General features: G+C 40.7%; 1 protein-coding gene across 1 annotated transcript in view; it reads left to right on the top strand.

Moving 5' to 3' along the window:
• The window catches only part of MACROD2 (mono-ADP ribosylhydrolase 2), a 2,026,697-nt gene that overhangs the window by 1,798,439 nt on the left and 208,458 nt on the right, over window positions 1-19,800 (top strand). Inside the window, exon 9 of the mRNA XM_039479347.2 lies at window positions 16,626-16,707. Within this exon, the coding sequence (XP_039335281.2) occupies window positions 16,626-16,707 (82 nt within the window). The remainder of the gene's footprint in view (window positions 1-16,625; window positions 16,708-19,800) is intronic.

Raw genomic sequence — 19,800 nt, 5'->3', positions numbered from 1 at the left:
CATCACGCACATTTATTGACTTGAGACAGCAGTGATTTTTCTCTCTCCTAGTTATCCTGACCTTTCTTTCTACTGCATTTTCACTGTGGGTGGCAGCGATGGTGTGGCTTCAGTCCATTTTTGGAGAATAAAGTAACTTCCTGGTGGGACTCCAAAGGGAAAAAATGGTTTTTCCTCTACTAAGCAGTATCAGGAATATATTATAACAAGCCTTATGTAAGGCATGGCTCACACAGTCTAGAGCCGTCCTGTTAACAAACTCACACCCACTGGCTAGAGAAAAAGCATGACGAAAGGTCAGAGTTGCTAACTCAAAGAGAAAACATACAGGTTGCCACATGACTAGGACATATGGTGACCCAACACAGTAGCAGCAAGACCCTCAACATCAAAAAAAAAAAAAAAGCAACAAAATAACTCCTTCAAAACAAGGGCTTTTTCTAAAGAGGACCTTGATGTAGTTTAAAAAAAAAAATGTATATGGCTTCTCCACGTCCAGTTCCCCAAAGATGTAACTTAGGAACTAGGTACATTTTTAAATAATTTGTTTTCCAGATGTATCTGTTTCACAACTCAGAAATTAAATTACACAGAAAAAATAGAATTCTTGTTAAAGTTTTTCAATGAATACATCATCAGTGAATCTTTCCAAATATTTTTTTACAGCTGTTCACAGAATAAAATTTTGGGTTTCTTCTCCTCAGTCTTTCCAAAAGTATATCATAGAGGATTGGTTTGTTTTTAATGAATAAATCATTCAGTTAAGCCCACGGAACAAACTCATATTTAAGGTAGAGAGTTGAGAGTGGACTTTTGGCAGTATTATTTTAGGAATGTATCTCTCTAAGCAGTTGAGTGGTTACTTTAAATTGTGCCAATATGCCCATTCCACTTGTATATCTTTGTAATTTGGACATTTCCTCTCCTGCTGAAGGATGGCTGGATAAAACATTGAATACAGCACAAATGCAAATAAAACGTAGCTTTCCTGCTGAAATGCAAACCAAGGCTTTATTTTGATTGGCCTTAAATTTTGACCTGTAACTGGCATTGGAAACATCAGGAAAAACCAGGAAACCGTCACTGCAGCATTTAAGCATCACAGATGCTAGAGCAGAATCGAGTTTAGAAAATAAATTTTTAAGGGATTACAGCAGCAGACGTTATATAACAAGATTAGTATAATGGGTGGGACATCTGTTGGCTGTTTTCAGAAAGCCATCATTCTGTTACCCTCCATTAAAATAATCTTAGTGGATACCTGACTGTTACTGTTCTTTTTTCCATATGCCCCCAGTGAGAGACGGTTGACATGCAGTTGACATTTCTATGCTGTGGTCTTCTCCTCCCTTCTTTTTATGTTTCCTAAAAAAATGTGGTTACTTATTCTTTCATCTTTGCTTTGTTGCTTTTGCTTAAAAGGGGGAAAAAAAGAAGACTGTCTTACTACAAAATTAGTATCGTAATCGTTTTTTCAAAGATAGTGTTCAGGGTGGCTTTAGCTTACACATATGAACCGACGTACCTCAGAGTGCAGCAGAGAAGTGCTCAATAACTATTAACAATTTTCTTTTCCTTTCCATTCTCTTAGAAGATTTTGAAATTCATAATAAATGTTGTTTTAAAATGTAAAGTTTACAAGACCTTAAATTATACCTTAAGATTATAGTATCTGAAGGTGAAATAGTTTGGGAAGTTAAAAGATCCTGAAACATCTCTGTCAATCTCTCTCTTTACCATGCGAATGTACCAATACACCATGCCTTCTGGCTCAGTGCCACTAAATCATGATTTTCTGGCTGGAATGGATTCCCAGCCCCCATGCAGGATCCGGTGCAGTATGCCAGGGAGAGGCCAACGTCATGGTACAAACAGGGATCATCTTCCTCAAGGATTAGTAAAGATTAGAAGAAAAACATTGTTTTTATATACAGCCAAACATGAATATTATAGATGCAATTAAAAGACCATGTGACAGAACCCAAAATTAAATAACATTTTGCAGGAGGCATTTTGGGCATCATCCCAAGTTCCCAAGGGAGACTTATAGCCCTCAGGAGTATTTGCAGGTAAACATTTGAAAAGTACTTAATTGATAAGACCACTGAACGTTGTGAGTTCAGTTTTCAAAATAGGAAGTAGACAATGTTGTAGAGGATGGACAACCCTCAGAGGGTAAGAGGGAGGAGAGGAAAGCCTATTTCTTTCATAAAGTGAAAGCTAGGGGACCCATGTTTCTACCTTTTTCTCAAATGGTCTTTCTTTTTAGGGTCCCTAAGTCAGTTGTCATAATTAGGTCCCTCAGAGCCCACTGGTCCCATGGAGAAATATGACAGAACTTTTCTTGTATCCTCCAGTTGCCTACACTGTTTGCAAGGTAAAAAGATCACTAAAAAGGGGTGTCTCCTCCAGGGATCTACAGTCTAGCTGATGGACATGTTCCTCTACCTGACATTAAAGAGAAAGATATAAAATAGCTACAAGTTCATAAAGATACAAAGCAACAATCAAAGATTTGGAACAGCTCATGCAGGTTGGAGGAGGTAGAAGATAGGGTGGTTAATAGGGGCAGTGCACGATGTAACTCACCATTTTCTTTCCTTTCATGCACACACATGTTCAAGGGGGCATTTTTGATAGAACGCTTTTGGTGTGCTGTTTCACATTGTAGAGGACATGAACGTATGGAAAATTACTCAAGGGAGATTGTTCTCTTGAGGTTTGCCTTTTGAACAAAAAGATTCCTTCTGCAGGAGTGGGAGGGACATCAGCTTGAGAAAAACAGCTTTTGTCCTCACAAAAATGCTCTTTTGGGAGATATGTTAATGAGCTTCCTTTGAACTGCAAATGGCATCTGCGTGCACGTCAGATGCTAATGGGAATGTCGAGAAAATGATAAGGCGCAGGACGATTGCATGGTGATGCCGTGGGCCCGTTCCTTCATGCATCGTGACCAGGCTGCAGAGCCACCTTGTGACTTGGCAGAGCATTCTCGTTTTGAGTGGGAATTTTTGTTCCTCCCAGTGATGGCATCTTTTGAACATTGTGATGTGTTGGCTTCAAAAAGCACTGTCCTCCCTGGGTAACCTCATAAGCAGCAATGAATGACAATTCTTCCTTGAAATTTTTAATTACTGCAACAAAGATCGTAATTATTAACTTTTGTCTCTGAACCACCTCTGCAGATGTTCTTAATCAAATAAAAGAAAGAGGAAGCAGAGCTTTCTGAGAAGCAGGAGGATGAAATGGACAATAGGGGGTTACAGCTGGGTTGGGGGGTGACTTGAGCGCTGCATGTGCGCTGGATAAACAATGGCTCCATGGTTGGAAAGGTAATTTCATGTCACAGACTAGGTGGTGGGGAAAAAATCTGAGTCAGGGAGGCCTATTTCGGGCACCACGGGAGTGGTGGCAAAGTACAGACAGGAGCCCGTACCTGATCAGAGTGAGAAGATGAAGATGAATTACATTGAATTAACACTTGATAGGCTGGACGTTGAGAGGTGAAGTGGATAGCTGACCAATTTTTGCCTCCCCTCTTGATTTGGAGTCTCTCAAAAGCAGACCCTAAGACAAGGATTAGAGTGCAGCTGGATTATCTGTGGCTCAGGCAGAGGTGAGGAGGGCTAACACAGAGCATGCCATCAAGAGCACCACCCTGGGCAACCAGGCATTTACCCCTCCTGAGCACCCTGGGATCTCTCACCCGAGAGAGATCCAACAGAGGGATTTAAACACCAACTCCTGTCAGTCTTTGGTTGAGGGCAACAGGCATTAATTTTCCAAACTCCCAGCTTGCTAGCTATTTGCTCAGAGCCTCACAGCACTATGAAAGCCCTCAGGCAAAGAAGCGCAGGTGCCTGGCTATTGTCTGGCTCACACTTAGCACTTAGATCCTGGGGGACATGAACAGGGCTCCTCAGTGCTGTCACACCTCCAAACTGTGTGAGCCCCCTTATCTCTTATGGATCTGCTAACAACCATCAGGTAATCCACTTCTCACACAGAAGGAGTTCTGTTACTTCTATCCAGAATGATCCACCTAGCATTATGCAAGACAGACATCTGCAGAGATGTGTCTTGGTGGCTTTGGCCATGTGAGATTTACCCTGACTGCTGATGGCAGTCACTGCACAGTTGCCCTCAGAGCCAGCTCCCTGTCCTTAGAACAGAGTCCACAGAGAGCTTTGAGAGGCATGTTTCCCGATGGTGAGTGTTGGCTGCGGCCCCACTCTCAACAAATCTACTGTCACTTTGTTAGGGTTACGTGTATAGCTTATATTGACTTTGAATGTTCTTTTATGAAAAAGTCCTGACTTCTCACCACTGGTCAGCCAAATGCTAAATATGGTCACTCCTGCAATTACTAGTAAGCCAGGAGCAGGTAGCGCTCAGGCAGCCAGCTTCATGTGTGATTGGCTGCTGCTACTCTGAACACTGGAAATGATGGGAAAAGTGGGCACGGGAAGAAGTTAATTCAGATTGTCAGAAACAGAGGGTGGTTGTCATAGGTCAAGTTTCCAAGGAAGTAGACTGAGAGGGGAATTGCAAGCGGGAAGTTTATTGGATCATGTTCCTGATTCACACGTGGGAGGAGAGGAAGCAGGTGACAGGCAGGGTTGGGAGAAATTGAACTGTGATTCCATCGCAGCAAAGGCTTCAGATTATCCCAACAGGGGCTCAGGAGAGGGGAAAGTGTCTTAGTTTACTCAGGCTGCCATAACAAAGTAGCACAGACTGGGTGGCTTAAATCACAGAAATTTATTTTCTCATAGCTCTGGAGGCTAGAAGGCAAATGTGAAGGTGTCAGCAGGGTGGATTTCTTCTGAGGACTTTCTCCTTGGCTGGCAGATGGCCATCTTCCCCCTGTCTTTACATGGTCTTCCCTCTGCGCGTGTCTGTGTCCAAACCTCCTCTTCTGATGGGAACACTTGCTATGTGTAATTAGTGGCTACCCCCATGACCTCATTTTACTCCCCTACTTCTTTCAAAACTTTGTCTTCAAATACAGTCATATTCTGAAGTACTGTACATTAGGACTTTAATGACTGAATTTAGGGGAGACACACTTCAGCCCAGAACAGATGGAGCTTCAGAGTTATATCAAATTGAGTAAAGGGGGCTGGGCCTCGGGGGCTGCTGCATGAGTCAGTCATCGGATGCAGGCTGACTTCAGGAAGAGGGGCTCAGCATGGGTGAGGTACCTGCTTCAGCAGAGCACAGCCCTCTGAGAGCCACTCCTTGGAGTTGTCAGTCACCAGCACCTCCAGCAAGGAAAGGACGACGTGCATTGTCCTGGAGGGAGGGGCCGACGCCAGAATCATACCACAGCTTCCTCTTCAATCGTGGAAAGAAAGCCCGTTTTTTATCTTTGACTGGCATTTCCCCTCAATCTCTCCCAGGATCATCTCTTTGGATACAAGGGCAGAGCAGGTCATGCTTGGCGTGCTAGAATTTAGCACGGCAGGCCCTAGGCCTGCGTGTGTGTGCGCATGTGTCTGTTCCACACTAAGCATATGGAGCAGCTTCAAGGACCACGACAGATGTATCGTTTGTGAAAGTGTCCATTTTGATCAATATGAGGCAGGCTCAGAAATTAACTTGTGTGAATGAGCCTCCAGCTGACGCCAGAATAACTCTTGGCTCCTCAGATGCATGGCCATTTTTCTTATAGAGTTGGAAAAAAAGTCAAAAAGAGCAATTTATCAAAACAAAACAGGAAGACTCTGAAATTGTGCTGCCACAGAATAATGACAGATGTACTGGCTTTCCAAAAAGCACCCCAAAATAAAGGATCCTTTTTATGCATGTAGAAGCAACTTTAAAATGCAGAAGTGCCCTTTGAGAGTTTATGGATTATAAATGTTTTCCAACTCACCCAAACATCTCTGGGAACATGGGGAAAAAGCTTTTTCATTCTGTAATTTGGAGATTGAAGTACCAGCTTCCATGGTGTTGTGCATGAGTGTGAACATATCTAATACCCTCAAGAGGCAGAACAATGATATTTGGTGACGCTTGACAAGAATATTAAAATCTCAGAATATGGACTCCTAGGGGATCTTGTGAAATCTTTTTCCATTATAGCATCTCCACAATCAGCTTACTTGTTTTCCCTTTGTCTCACTGGCTGATATGACCAGACAAAAACAGAGCTGTTTATATACAATATGGATGGGCTATTTTCATGAATTTTTCTTTTAAGATAGAATTTCTCATAACCAGCCTGGGCATCATAGCAAGGTTCTGTCTCTACAAATAATTTTTTAAAATTAGGCGGGCATGGTGGCACACACTTGCTGTCCCAGCTACTCAGGAGGTTGAGGAGGGAGGACTCCCTGAACTCAGGGGTTGGAGGCTGCAGTGAGATGTGATTGCGCCACTGCCTTCCAGCTGGAAGGACAGCATGAGACTCTGTCTCTAAAATAATAATAATAATGTTCATAATAAAATGATTTTCACCATAACAGATAAAAGAGGTGCCCCTGATGTTCTCATTTGTCTGTGCCTCATTTTGACCTGGCTTACAAGGTCAGGATAGAAATTAAAGACTCACCGAGTGAACACTGATTATATTACCATGCCAGCACCGGGTAGGTTCTTTAGGTACCTTATGAGTCATAACGATGCAAACAAGCAAGTGATATTTATGGAGCATCTACTCTATGTCAGACCCTTTACTGAGGACTTCATGTCGAATTTCTATGTGGTCATTATAATCAACTGTGGCAGGCAGGATTCTAAGATGATCTTCCAGATTCCTAACTCATAGTGTACACAGACCTCCCGTTCTCCAAACCATAATGCTGTAAAGGGATTTTGAAGACGCAACTAAGGTCTCAAATCTTGAAGATGATCCAGGTGGACCTTAGGAGGCGGAAACATGGCAGGGAATGCAGGAGGCCTCTAGAGGCTGAGAGTGATCTCCAGCTGTCAACCAGCAAGGAAATGAAGATCCTTATCCTGCAACTGTAAGGAACTGAAATCTGCCACCAACACAAAGGAGCTTTTTGTGGATTTCTCTCCTGGGCCTCCAGACGAGGGCTCCATTCAGCTCACACCTTGATTTTTGCCTGTAACATCCTGAATAGACAGAACCCAGTCATGCCATGTCAGACTTTAGACTTACAAAACTGTGAGCTAATTAGTAGGTGTGTTTTAAAGCACTAAGCTTCACAGGTCAATGTCTCCACTTTAGAGGTGAGCAGAATGAGGATTATAAGAGTTAAGTAATTTGTTCAAAGTCACAGGTAAATGGTAAAGTCAAGTAGGAACATAGGCAGCTGGTTACATGGAGGCACCTGGGTGTGGGAGGCTGCAGTTCAAAACAGCCTCCAAAATGCCAGTATGATTGCACCTAGGTATGCACACCTTGTTCAGTTTTCCCCTTTCAGAGTGCGTGGAATCTTCAAATATGATGGTATTGTCACTCTGTTGATTAGGAAAAGAGATTTTCACAGAGGGAGTGAAGGTATTGAATCCGACTGGCTAATTACAAGCAGGTGGACTTGACCCAATTATGTGGGCTCTTGGAAGGAGTATAGAGGTGGGAGGTGGAGACAGTCACAGAGGCACACTCTTGCCTGGAAGAAAGAGAGTGCTCAAGTCCTGAATTGCTTTTGGGGCCACAAGGCAAAGAAGGGTAGGTGGCCTCTAGAAGATAAAAGCCATACCTGGTCAACACCTAGGGAGAAAATGGCGAGCTCAGTCCTGCAACTGCAAGGGGGATCAAATTCTGCCAAAAGCTTGAATGGGCTTGGAAGGGGTTTCCAAGTCTGAGGTGAGGACTGCAGTGCAACTGACATTTTGATTGCAGCTTTTGAGACTCAAAGCAGAGGACCCAGCTAGGTTGGACCTGGACTTTCAACCGACTGTGAAACTGAGAGATAATAAAGTGTTGTTGCTTTAAGCCATTACATCTGCAGTGATCTGTCATGTAGCGACAGAAAACTGACATGCTGGAAGAAGAGCAGATTGCTCTCTTTTGCTTCACTTGGTGGGAGAGGAGGGACTAGGACCCAGGCATCCCAGTTTCTTCTTCTTAGTTAATCTGTAGTGACTGCTTCTCTTTCTTGCTCTGTTTATCTTTGAGTTACTCTGAGAACTCAGGAAACTTCACTTAACCTGGTCCTCCACTCTCTCAAAAACTGACTTTGTATAAATTTGATAATTAAGCCCTGAAATTTAATTCACTTATTAGGAGCAGCCACTATTTTATGAAACCATCCCATATCCAACCCTGCACTGGTGAGACTGTTGATTTCTCTTTCATGAAGGCTGGGACTTTAGCCCAGCTGTCCATCAGGCTATATTTACCCAGGATAGCCCTCCATCAGTCCTTACTTAAAGCAGTATTTGCATCACACCAGTTCTCTAAATGTTGGTTGTCGGGGAAGCAAATTACATTCATCAGAATCCATTCATTCTCCCCGTATCACTGAACACAGGATAATCTTGGCTGTGTCAGCTGCCCTATGACTAGTAGCTGTGAAAAATGGAGGTTGGCTGCAGATACTCCAAATGTGCTTCGCTGTGTCACCCTCTTCAGGCGCAGTGGATATGATGCAGGAAAAGATTAATGGAACATATGTCATCACACTTATGGGGTAGGAAACCCCCAACTGTGGATTAATAGATATCTTGGTGAAAGACATGCATCTTTTCTCCTTTATGCCTTGATGGGTGAACTACAGTTGGCTTCAGTGAAAATACAGAGATTACCTTTAGGAGGTCAGCTTGTAAAGGACTTATTTTGACCCTGAAGTCAACAAAAATAGATTTTTGATTGTTGACCAAGACAACTGTAACATAAGACTTTCAACCTTTACAAAAATTCTTATTGAAGTGTAACATACAGAAAGAACACAGATCCTGAGTGCACAGCTTGATGAATTTTCACAAACTGAACACATCCAGGGAGCCAGCATCCAGATCAGAAAAACAGGATCCTAGGCATTTCCCTAAGTCTCTTTGCACCAACCCTCCACCCCATGGTAATCGCCACATTAACTTCTAACTCCATCAATGATTTTGCCTGTTTCTAGAATGTTTTTGAACGTTATAAAAATGGAGTCATCCAGTGTATCCTCTTTTTTCTCTTGGTCCTGTTATACAACATTATGCTTGTGAGATTTGCCTATTTTATTTTGTATAGTCATAAACTTTTTGTTCTCATTGGTTTTTAATATTCCATTATATGAGTACATCATAATTTATTCTATCATTCATGGACATTTAAGTAGCTTCCAATTTGGAGATATTGCAAATAGTGCTGCCATGAACACTCTGATGTGTGTCTTTCAGTGAACATCTTAGTAGGTTCTACTAGGTATCTATGTAGGAGTGAAATTGCTAGGTCATAAGACATGTACATATTTAGCTAATTTAGTATGTATTGCCAAATATTTTCCAGAGGTTTACCAATTTTTATTCTCAAAAGCAGCCTATGAAAGTTCCTGTCAATTTATATCTTTGCCAATACTTGACATTGTCTTTTCATTAAAAAAAAAAAAAAACTATTAGTTTTTAATACATCCGAGTTCAGAGGGCATCATTGTTGCTACTGGGAAACGATTAAGCACTCTATATGAACACATCTATATGAAAACTGGGCTGATGAGCCATTGTACTCAACATAGTATCATTGGATAAGATGACAATTGGTGACCATAAATGCCTCATGCCCTTTATAGAGTGCTTTTCTCTTTCTTTTTTGTATAGTGCTTTGCAAAACCATCCAGTTTTCTCTGTATTTCTGTTCTCAGCTCTTCTGGCAAACATAAAGGAAAGTCCTCCTGATTATTATTATTTTTTTTTTGGTTCTAGAACTAAATAGCTTGAAAACTATCTGCCACATACCTACATTTTAGGATATTTACAGAGCTCCTATTATGCGTCAGGACTTATACCATAACCTGGTATCTGATGAGCACCATCTGATTCTTTCGTGAAGTTCCAATTTAAGACTTAAAGAGAACTGTCAAATTGTTAGTTCTGAAAAACATTAATGTTCCTTTTTGTATTATTTTCTATTACATTTTAGACTAGGGAGTCATCTGAGTTTATTGACAACTGGTTCATAAAAAAAAGTAAGTCATTTAAAATACATGAAGTTGCTTTAATTACAAGAGGGATGGAAACTTTAGGAAGTTAACCAAGAAGATGGGCCAGGACCAACCAAAGTTCATTGAAAAAGAAGTAATTGGAATTTGAGTAGCTTTGACAGGTTGCACACCTCTAACAAAGAACATTTTTATTCTTTGTATTTCATTGCACTTCTCTACATCATATTCACTAAGATGATAATGAAGATTCATCAGTTGGAGTTAAGTCAGAGAAGCAGAATCCTGTGAATGATATGGGCTAATAGATTTATTGCAGGGATTAGACCTTATTCAACTGTGGGAGAAACTGGGAAAGCAACATCCCACAGGGGGATGATTGACTGAATAGAAAAGCTCCTCATGAGGGCCCATGAAATCGAGCTGGTAAAGAAGTCTATGGAAGTCCCTTGCCTCTGCATCTGAACGGGACCAGAAGTATGTCAGTGGGACAGACGATAAAGAGGAAGTAGTCAACAGGAAAACTGCATGCAAGGACAAATGCAAATCACAAGGGAAAACTGGAATCCACAGAGGTGCACAGGCCTGTGTATCTGTCTCTCACTGATTGGAACTCCAAAGCTGTGATGCCCTGCTGAAGGATCCCATGCTCTTGCTGCAGAACCTCATGTGTGCCTAGCCCAGCTCAAAGAACATGTGGCAGGAGAACCATCAAGAACTGGAGAAGCTGTGGGTCCAGCTGCTACTCCACCCCCATGTGATAAGCAACAGCATGCATGACCTGCCCGGAGCCCTGCATCCACCTTCCTAGCACAAAGGCTCTGACTGCACTTCTGCCCTACAGAGCTCATGGAAATTTCTCTGTGGCCAGTCCTAACCCAGAACCATTGAGAAAAATGGAACTTCAGCTTAACTCACTTTTGACATAATACAAAACTGTCACAGACATAGACTGTAAGAGAGGCATAGAAAAAAAAAAAAACGATAGAGATAAGTCAATCTTTTCTCTAGAAAGATGTAAATACTGGAGTGAGGAGAGACAATGGCTTTCCAATGTCACAGAGGTAGTGACAGGCCTAGAAACTCAATTCTGTGTGTCTTTCTAGGTAATAATATCAGAGAAACAAACAAACTCTGGATGTGAGGTTCATACACTATCTTCCTATAGTCCAAGCCACTCAAGAGGGTCACTTGAGCCTAGAAATTTCAGTCCATCCTGAGCAACATAGCAAGACTCCATCTCTAGTTTATTTTTTATTTTTATTTATTTATTTATTTATTTATTTTGAGACGGAGTTTCGCTCTTGTTACCCAGGCTGGAGTGCAATGGCGCGATCTCGGCTCACCGCAACCTCCGCCTCCTGGGCTCAGGCAATTCTCCTGCCTCAGCCTCCTGAGTAGCTGGGATTACAGGCACGTGCCACCATGCCCAGCTAATTTTTTTGTATTTTTAGTAGAGACGGGGTTTCACCATGTTGACCAGGATGGTCTCGATCTCTCGACCTTGTGATCCACCCGCCTCGGCCTCCCAAAGTGCTGGGATTACAGGCTTGAGCCACCGCACCCGGCCCTCTAGTTTATTTTTAAAAAATAAATTCAAAAAATGAAGACACCTGAGTTTTTGCCTTAATTGATTGGGCCTTGGGGAAAAATTCACTCAATTGTTTTCTATAAGTGAATGGCACGTAGGCTAGGCCCAACAAATTGAAAATGATCACTTAAGATCTGATGAATAAATGAACAAATACAGTCTCTCAAGGATCACTATTTCACAAAATTATTTTACTGCCTAACATTAAAAAAAATAAATCATGCTGCTGGGCCTCAATAGTGAGGCCTTCTTATAGGCCCTCATGAAATTCATCTGGGGCCAGTAGGGATCACCTGGGCCCATTTTCTCTTGCACAGGTCAGATTTCCAATCTCTTAGCCATGTAACAGTTAGACTTTTCTCTTTACCCCACTGTGACTTCTTTTTGATTTATTCAGTCTGGGCTTTTCAGTAGGAGTCAAGTACTACATAGCTGGAAAAACAAGAGACTCTGGAAAAAACAGTTATAGGGAGAAGCTGGAAGAATATTAGATTTCTAGTTATGTATTTTGATGTTTAGCTCATGAATTTGAAATCAGTGTTAAGCTGGACTGACCTATCTTTGCCTGATGTGACATTAGCTGGGATGGTTCAAAGGTCTGGAGTTGAAATAATCTAAAGTCTGACTACTTTCAGTGAGGGTGGTTGGCCTAACAGCTACACATGGATTATGCATACAGTCTCTCTGCTTCCATCATGGCATGGTGGTTGGGTACAAGGGTGAGCCTCCCAAGAAGACCAGACAGAAACTGTATCACCTTTTATAACACGGATTACAAAGTTATATAGCATCATTTCCACCATAGTCATAGGCCTCTCAGATTCAAGAGGTGGAAGTACAGTTGACCCTTGAACAATGTGAGGGTAACTGGCAGCTACCTCCAGTGCAGTCAGAAATCCATGTATCACTTTTGACTCCCCGGATACTTAAGTAATAGCCTACTGTTGATTAGAAGCCTTACAGATAACATAAAAGATTGATTAACACCTATGTGTATGTATTATATGCTGTATTCTTACAATAAAGTAAGCTAGAGAAAGAAAATGTTATTAAGAAAATCATAAGGAAGAGAAAATACATTTACTGTTCGTGAGATGGAAGTGTATCATCATAAAGGTCTTTATCTGTATTGTCTTCACGTTGAGTAGACTGAGAAGGAGGAGGAAGGGGTGTAGGTATACTTTCTCAGGGGTAGTAGAAGGGGAGGAAGTAGAAGAAGCAGAAGAGGCTGGCACGCTCTGCTTAACTTTTATTGAAAAAAATGCATGTGTAAGTAGAGCTGTGGGGCCGGGCACGGTGGCTCAAGCCTATAATTCCAGCACTTTGGGAGGCCGAGGTGGGTGGATCACGAGGTCAAGAGATCGAGACCATCCTGGTCAACATGGTGAAACCCCGTCTCTACTAAAAATACAAAAAATTAGCTGGGCATGGTGGCGCATGCCTGTAATCCCAGCTCCTCATGAGGCTGAGGCAGGAGAATTGCCTGAACCCAGGAGGCGGAGGTTGCGGTGAGCCGAGATCGCACCATTGCACTCCAGCCTGGGTAACAAGAGCGAAACTCCGTCTCAAAAAAAAAAAAAAAAAAAAAAAAGTAGACCTGTGCAGCTCAAACCTGTGTTGCTTAAAGAATAACTGTAGATCCCATTTCCCAATGAGAAGAATATCATTATTACATTGTAAGGAGAGCTGTGGGATGGAGAGTGCATTGCATGCCATCTTGGAATACACCATCTGCCACAAGCCATGATCAGTACCCTCGTGCGTTCATAAACACTGAGCTTGTCAACGAAATTAGCTCTTGTTCAACAATAACCCCAGAGAATATATTCATGTATACTTAAAGACATACACATATACATACATAATAAGTACTTAGTAAATAAGACTAATTCTTGGATTCAACTTCCAAGATATTTTCCATTATGCCTCAGGGTAAGGGCAGGGAATTGGGCCACTCAGTTAATTTAAAATAAAAGTGTTTCACTGTCACCATCTTTCTATTTTTTTTTCTGGAAAAATAAATCAGGCTACTGAGTTTTGGACCCAAATCATTTCCATGGGAACAGAGCCTAATATGCTAAAAGGCAGGCTATAGTTCCTTCCAATATTTGAAATATCTGTATATGGTCTGCATTGCCAAGGTGGGTGGATCACAAGGTCAGGAAATCAAGACTATCCTGGCTAACATGGTGAAACCCCGTCTCTACTAAAAATACCACAAATTACCCAGGTGTGGTAGCATGCTCTTATAGTCCCAGCTACTTAGGATGCTGAGGAACCCGGGAGGCGAATGTTGAAGTGAGCTGAGATTGCGCCACTGCACTCCAGCCTGGATGACAGAGCGAGACTGTCTCAAAAAAGAAAAAAAGAAAAAGAAAATAGTACACTTAGCAGAGAATAACATTACCATTAACCCCCCCACACACATATATATACACTCATGCACATATTTATACACACAAGAAACATGAGTGTTAAATTTCACAATTTATATTAAATGATTTTAAATATGGAGGAAATGACACTGTACGGCCTGGTCTTCTCAGGTCTGCATTAAGCCAAATTTTCTTGTTTGGATTTTCAATCAGTTAGTTGACTTTAGACAGATGCTGATCATGTAAAGCCTGGGGGGAAAAAAGTCAACAATTGTAGATACAGAAGGGAGAATAATTACAGTCTTTGGAAATTCCAAATCGTTCAATGTGGCTTAAGAGTCCTTTAAGGGAGGATACTGAGGGTGCACAGTCTTATTTTTAATTTTAGGACTTTTAATTATGAAGTATTTCACATATACAGAAAAGTATAGAAAATATAATATGAGCGCTTTATATCTATCCCTATAGCATGCATTAGCCATTGGCCATGTTTTTCTCAAATCCCTTTTCTTTCTAAATGAATGAAGTATTAACTATTCAGTCAGCTCACTACTTACCTCTTCCTTTACTGCCGCACTCTCTCCAGAAATCATTATTCTCAAAACATTACGTGTGATATTCCTTTGTATGTTTCCATATATTAGTGCTGTTAAAAGGTAAACTGAGGCACTTTAAAGTTTTGGAATTTTTTTGACCAGATGACGACTCATGAATTGGGCAGCTCCAAGTTGCAGATGATTCTGGGTTCCACTGAAGGGTCATGAAGGGCTTTTGTTGAGTTGACATGAAAACAAGTCAAAGAGACTATATCATCACTTAAAGCGGAGAAATCGCCTTATTTGTATCATTCCAGTGAGAAGTCCCTTAGCTGGCAGTGTTTGACTGGCTAAGCTTAAATTTCCTGTGACTGTTTCCACTTTGGTTTATGTAGGAATCCAGGATGCTTAAGCCACCTGAGTCTCATGGCCTCTCAATTAATTGTTTTAACAGTACTTAGGAAGAGATCCCTGCACTGTTGCGTATCTTTACATTTTAAAAGTGTGAGAAATGGGATCAGAGAGTACGTGTCCTTTGGCAGCTTGTTTCTATCGCTCAACATGTTGATTTTGTGCTTTAGCCACGGGTGAACGTGCCACACGGAGAGTGGAGATGAGCATTCACTGTTGCACAGCTTATCCTTTGTTCAACTAAATTTATAGTTCACCTGAGAATGAGTTGCCAAGGACAGGTTTTGCATTTATGGAAAATGCTAATGATAGGCAGACGGGACTGGACACCAGACAGAAGAGTGAACACACAAAAAAGGAAATGTGGTTATTCGTACCCTAGTTGTTCCATCTACTCTTCCGCATATAATCCATCCTATGAGGGCAGTTACAGGGGCTGTGTGGTCTTTGATGATTGCAGGATAGAAGCCCAGTGATCTTCCAGGAGGCAGTCTATCCTAAGTGAGGTCTAGGCTTGTGCAGAGATTCAGAAGCCAAATCTCTGGGCTACCATCAGAAAACTGGTGATTCCTTGTGACCCAGTCCCCACTTCTTGCCCCTCTAGACCTCCTTTTCTACTGGGAACTGTCTTACTAGTGAGATCTGTATCACACAGGCTGGGAGAGCAGGGAGGTTAGGTGGGTGGCTTCCGTTCGGGTTCCTTCTTATCCTTCCACACCCATACCCACTTCCATTTCCTACTGCCATGATGTTCTATGCCAACTGCCAGTTAGTGAGTTTCAACTTTTTAAAATGTTGTTAAAACAAAATGACTTAAGGAGTATTTATTTCAGGAAACAAAATTGAGTCACTGATTTCATCAGATACATGTGAGCTATTACGTATACTCTATGTCTCTCCTCCATGTACTATATTACCCTGAATGTTTCAAAGACACTCCTTACATACGGAAGTTCCCTCTAAACAAAAAGCGACTATGCACACATTTTACTTTTTAGAGGCATTTACTTATTCAATAATATCTACAAAATTAAATGTTATAGTGACCTTGTGTAACTGTCAACTAGTTACATTTTATTTCTGTTGCATTTCCAAGTGTGTTAAACTACAAGCAGGTGGCTTTATGCAAATTAAACCGCATGGAAGCTTTTTAGGCCTTGTTCAAATACTAACAGGTTTGATAAATATATTTGTCTAGCAAGAATAGGACAAAGAGCTCTCTGTTTACCGACATAGTTTATTGTAATTCTGCTGTATACCTCTCATGTGGCTGTTTTATAGGACATAAAATCTAGCTATCCTGTCGGAATCTCAGATCTTATTTATAGCTTGCTGCAAAGTGGCTTATTGTCATTTATTATTTCTTAGTTGATTTATATAGCATCTTTTCACCAAAGAACCCATAGATTTATTTACATACAGAGTACACACACACACACACTCTCTCTCTCTCTCTCTCTCTCTCTCTGTCTCTCACATATACACATTCTTCTACACATCCTTGAACTGTATTCACTCAATCCTATGATGTAGCTAGCAGTATAGCACCAAAAATCTGTATGAGCCTTTTCCATTTGTTTTTGTTCTAAGACCATGTTCTGGGAGGGCAGCTGCCATATTTTCTTTCACTTTGTTTATCTTTTGCCTCTAGGTGGATCGGATCATTTTCTGTGTCTTCTTAGAAGTTGACTTCAAAATCTACAAAAAGAAAATGAATGAGTTTTTCTCTGTAGGTGAGTAAAGCCACTTCTTGTTTCCTTTCAAACTGAGAATTGAAGAAGTGTAGGCATCATTTCTGTTCCTATTGTTTTTCATCTTTGGGACAGTCCCACACTGTCACCCCTGCCAACTTGTATCATAGTTTCTAAGCACTGAACAAGGAGACATAAAATCTAGGCTCTGGGACTCTCTGCCCCAAGAGGTCACTGTGTTGTCTTAGGGAAGTCAGTTCATCTCTTGGGTTTCAGTGGTTCACATCAAAACTGAGGGGCTAATTATTAATAAATGATTTCTAAAGACACTTCCCCTTGCCCTAAATTGCATGATCTGTGATTCCTTCTCCAACTTGTAGGTTGCTGGGCCCCATGCTTAACATCTACCATGTTAAATAACACTGTTGGAAATTGGAAGCCCATTTATATTCATAGTAAGAATTCAAACTGTTCCAGCATTCCACCCCTATTCCTTCCCCAGTTTCTAACTCCAAATTTTAACAACTGTAGAAGTAGTTCCAGGATGGTCTGAGAACAGTAGTCATTCACACTTTTTTTTTAGAATATAGGAGAAACCTATATTAGGGGTTTCTCAGGGTTATCAGAGAACCTTGAGTAATGTATTTACATCGATTGAATGTGCCGTTAGTTAGATTTGAGTAATTTGAATATTTTCCTTCACTCTCCCTCTTGCAGCCTATTAAGGCTGAGCCTTGTTTAATGCCTTGTTATTTTTATGGTGCCATTAAAGTCGCAGTGTCCAAAGTGCTTTCCTTAGCCATGGCAAGAATTGTTTCCAGGAAATTTCAGGCTACTGTGAGCATTGTTGGTACTTGCTTCTCAGAGAGTTTTCTTTTGAGGTTTCCATCTCCATCTGAAGTGGTTTGTCATATAACCGGTGACTCTGGCAGGTGGGAAGGAGTGAGTAAAGGGTGCTGATGTACATTCATCCTCTTAAGCAATCTATCAGAGCAAAACAATAAAGGGGATGCCTTGCCTGTAGATCAGAGTGGGATGTGGGTAGCTATCCAGAACAGCTGCAGAAAACCAATAGAGATGGTCAGCTCTCTGCTTATGCCCTTCGTGGGCTAAGTTCTTCCAAGTAATTTGAAGTACTTCTCCCTAATTTTATAATTGAAAGGTGAATCTGCTAAGTGCATTTAACTTAGGGCTTTAACTACAGTATATCTCTAAAATGTGACTTGCTATGATGTATGAAGCAAATATTCTCAAATCCTTTCAGTATCAAATCATAATTTGTAAGATTTTATAATTTTTAGACTCTTTGAGATGTTTGGAAATAATGACATCATTTTCATTTGCATGTCTTCTAAAATAAAGTCTGCAGGAAGCCACACTAACATAAGATAATAAATAATTACATCATTATGATCTATTGATACTGAAACTAATCTATCAGCAGGTATTTCCAATGATGCAGAATCAAAAAGCACACTGCAAAATTTTTAAAAAATGAGACAGTTTTAGGAGTGTTAAATATATTAACAATTATTTAAACAAATTATTGTTTGAAAAATTGCTACTTTAATTTTTTTTTTTTTTTTTTTTGAGATGGAGTTTCGCTCGTTACCCAGGCTGGAGTGCAATGGCGCGATCTTGGCTTACCGCCTCCTGGGTTCAGGCAATTCTCCTGTCTCAGCCTCCTGGGTAGCTGGGATTATAGGCACGCACCACCATGCCCAGCTAACTTTTTGTATTTTCAGTAGAGACGGGGTTTCACTATGTTGACCAGGATGGTCTCGATCTCTTGACCTCGTGATCCACCCACCTCGGCCTCCCAAAGTGCTGGGATTACAGGCTTAAGCCACCGCGCCTGGCTACTTTAAATTTTTTAATGTATTGCAGTACATGAGCATGTGAAGTAATAAAATCATCCTCAATCTCACATCAACACTTTGAAGTACACAATGCTTATGAAATTATTTTCAGTCTGTATTTACAATAGTAAGTACATTTAAAATGAAGTGTTAAAATCTTCAAAAATGCTAGAGTATTGCTGCAATGTTGAAACACTAGGTATTTGAAAATTCTAAATACATAATATGAAATAAAGGTGATGTCTAATGGAATGTGATTACTAATATAGATAATATACCTTATCTGTCAATAATCTGAACTTGCGTTTAATTCATAACTATGCCATCTTTAAATTAGAATATATTTCTTACTTGTCATATATTTCCTTAGACTGAATTATTACTGAAAATATCTGTAGCAAGTGTTCATAATCTTTCCCAATGCAATAATAATAATTCAGAAACAAATCATTTTTATAATTAAACAAAATATCTGTGTTTTAGAGTACGTTAATCACATGTCTGTAAATTTTATAATTGGGAATCTGAGACACAATGCATGATAAAACAATAAAAGAATCAAAGAGATCATACTAAAGGTATGACACAGGCATAACTACTACAGTTCAATAATAATAGTTCAATGAAAATTACTATTACAGTTCAATAATGTTGATAGTTAATCAACATATTAATATATTAAATAATATATTAAATAATAACATACTAGTTAATCATAATTCAAACATTTTTGATTTGGTTTCTATCAGTCAGCCACAGCATTCATTTCTTCACATGGGTAAATCATCAATCTTCATGATGATAACTCTAAGAAAGGAGGTACCGTATTCACACCACCCAATGTTAGGGTTTTTCCTAATTTGGTCTTGAGGTTTCTCTCTCTTGAGAATGGCCATAAGCCAGGATAGTCACTATCCAGGAGAGCTCTGACAGGGGTTGGGGAAAAGTTACGTTCAGATATGTGTGTCAGGGGAGACATAGTGAGGAAGTGAAACTAAAATGCATGAAACAGAAGACGTAGTACTCACAGGTCCCAGACAGATGAGGGATGCCAACAGGAAGGCTGGAGGTGGCAGGGAGTCCAGCCAGCAACTGGCAAGCAAGAGAGATCGAGCACCTGGGGACTGTCTTTAATAGGTCCGTATGCACCACCCCTTAGGCTTTCCCATGGGGGTTGTGGATCGAGTAAAGAAAACAGGAAGCAGGAACTTACTTCTATGATTTTGTCACTATTAGATTTCTATCATGACCAGCAGTTGCAGTTGCGGAGCATATT

The sequence above is a fragment of the Saimiri boliviensis genome, chromosome 9, assembly GCF_048565385.1.
Source record: "Saimiri boliviensis isolate mSaiBol1 chromosome 9, mSaiBol1.pri, whole genome shotgun sequence".
In the NCBI taxonomy this organism is placed as follows: Eukaryota; Metazoa; Chordata; class Mammalia; order Primates; family Cebidae; genus Saimiri; species Saimiri boliviensis.
This window is presented reverse-complemented; position numbering and strand designations above follow the sequence as displayed.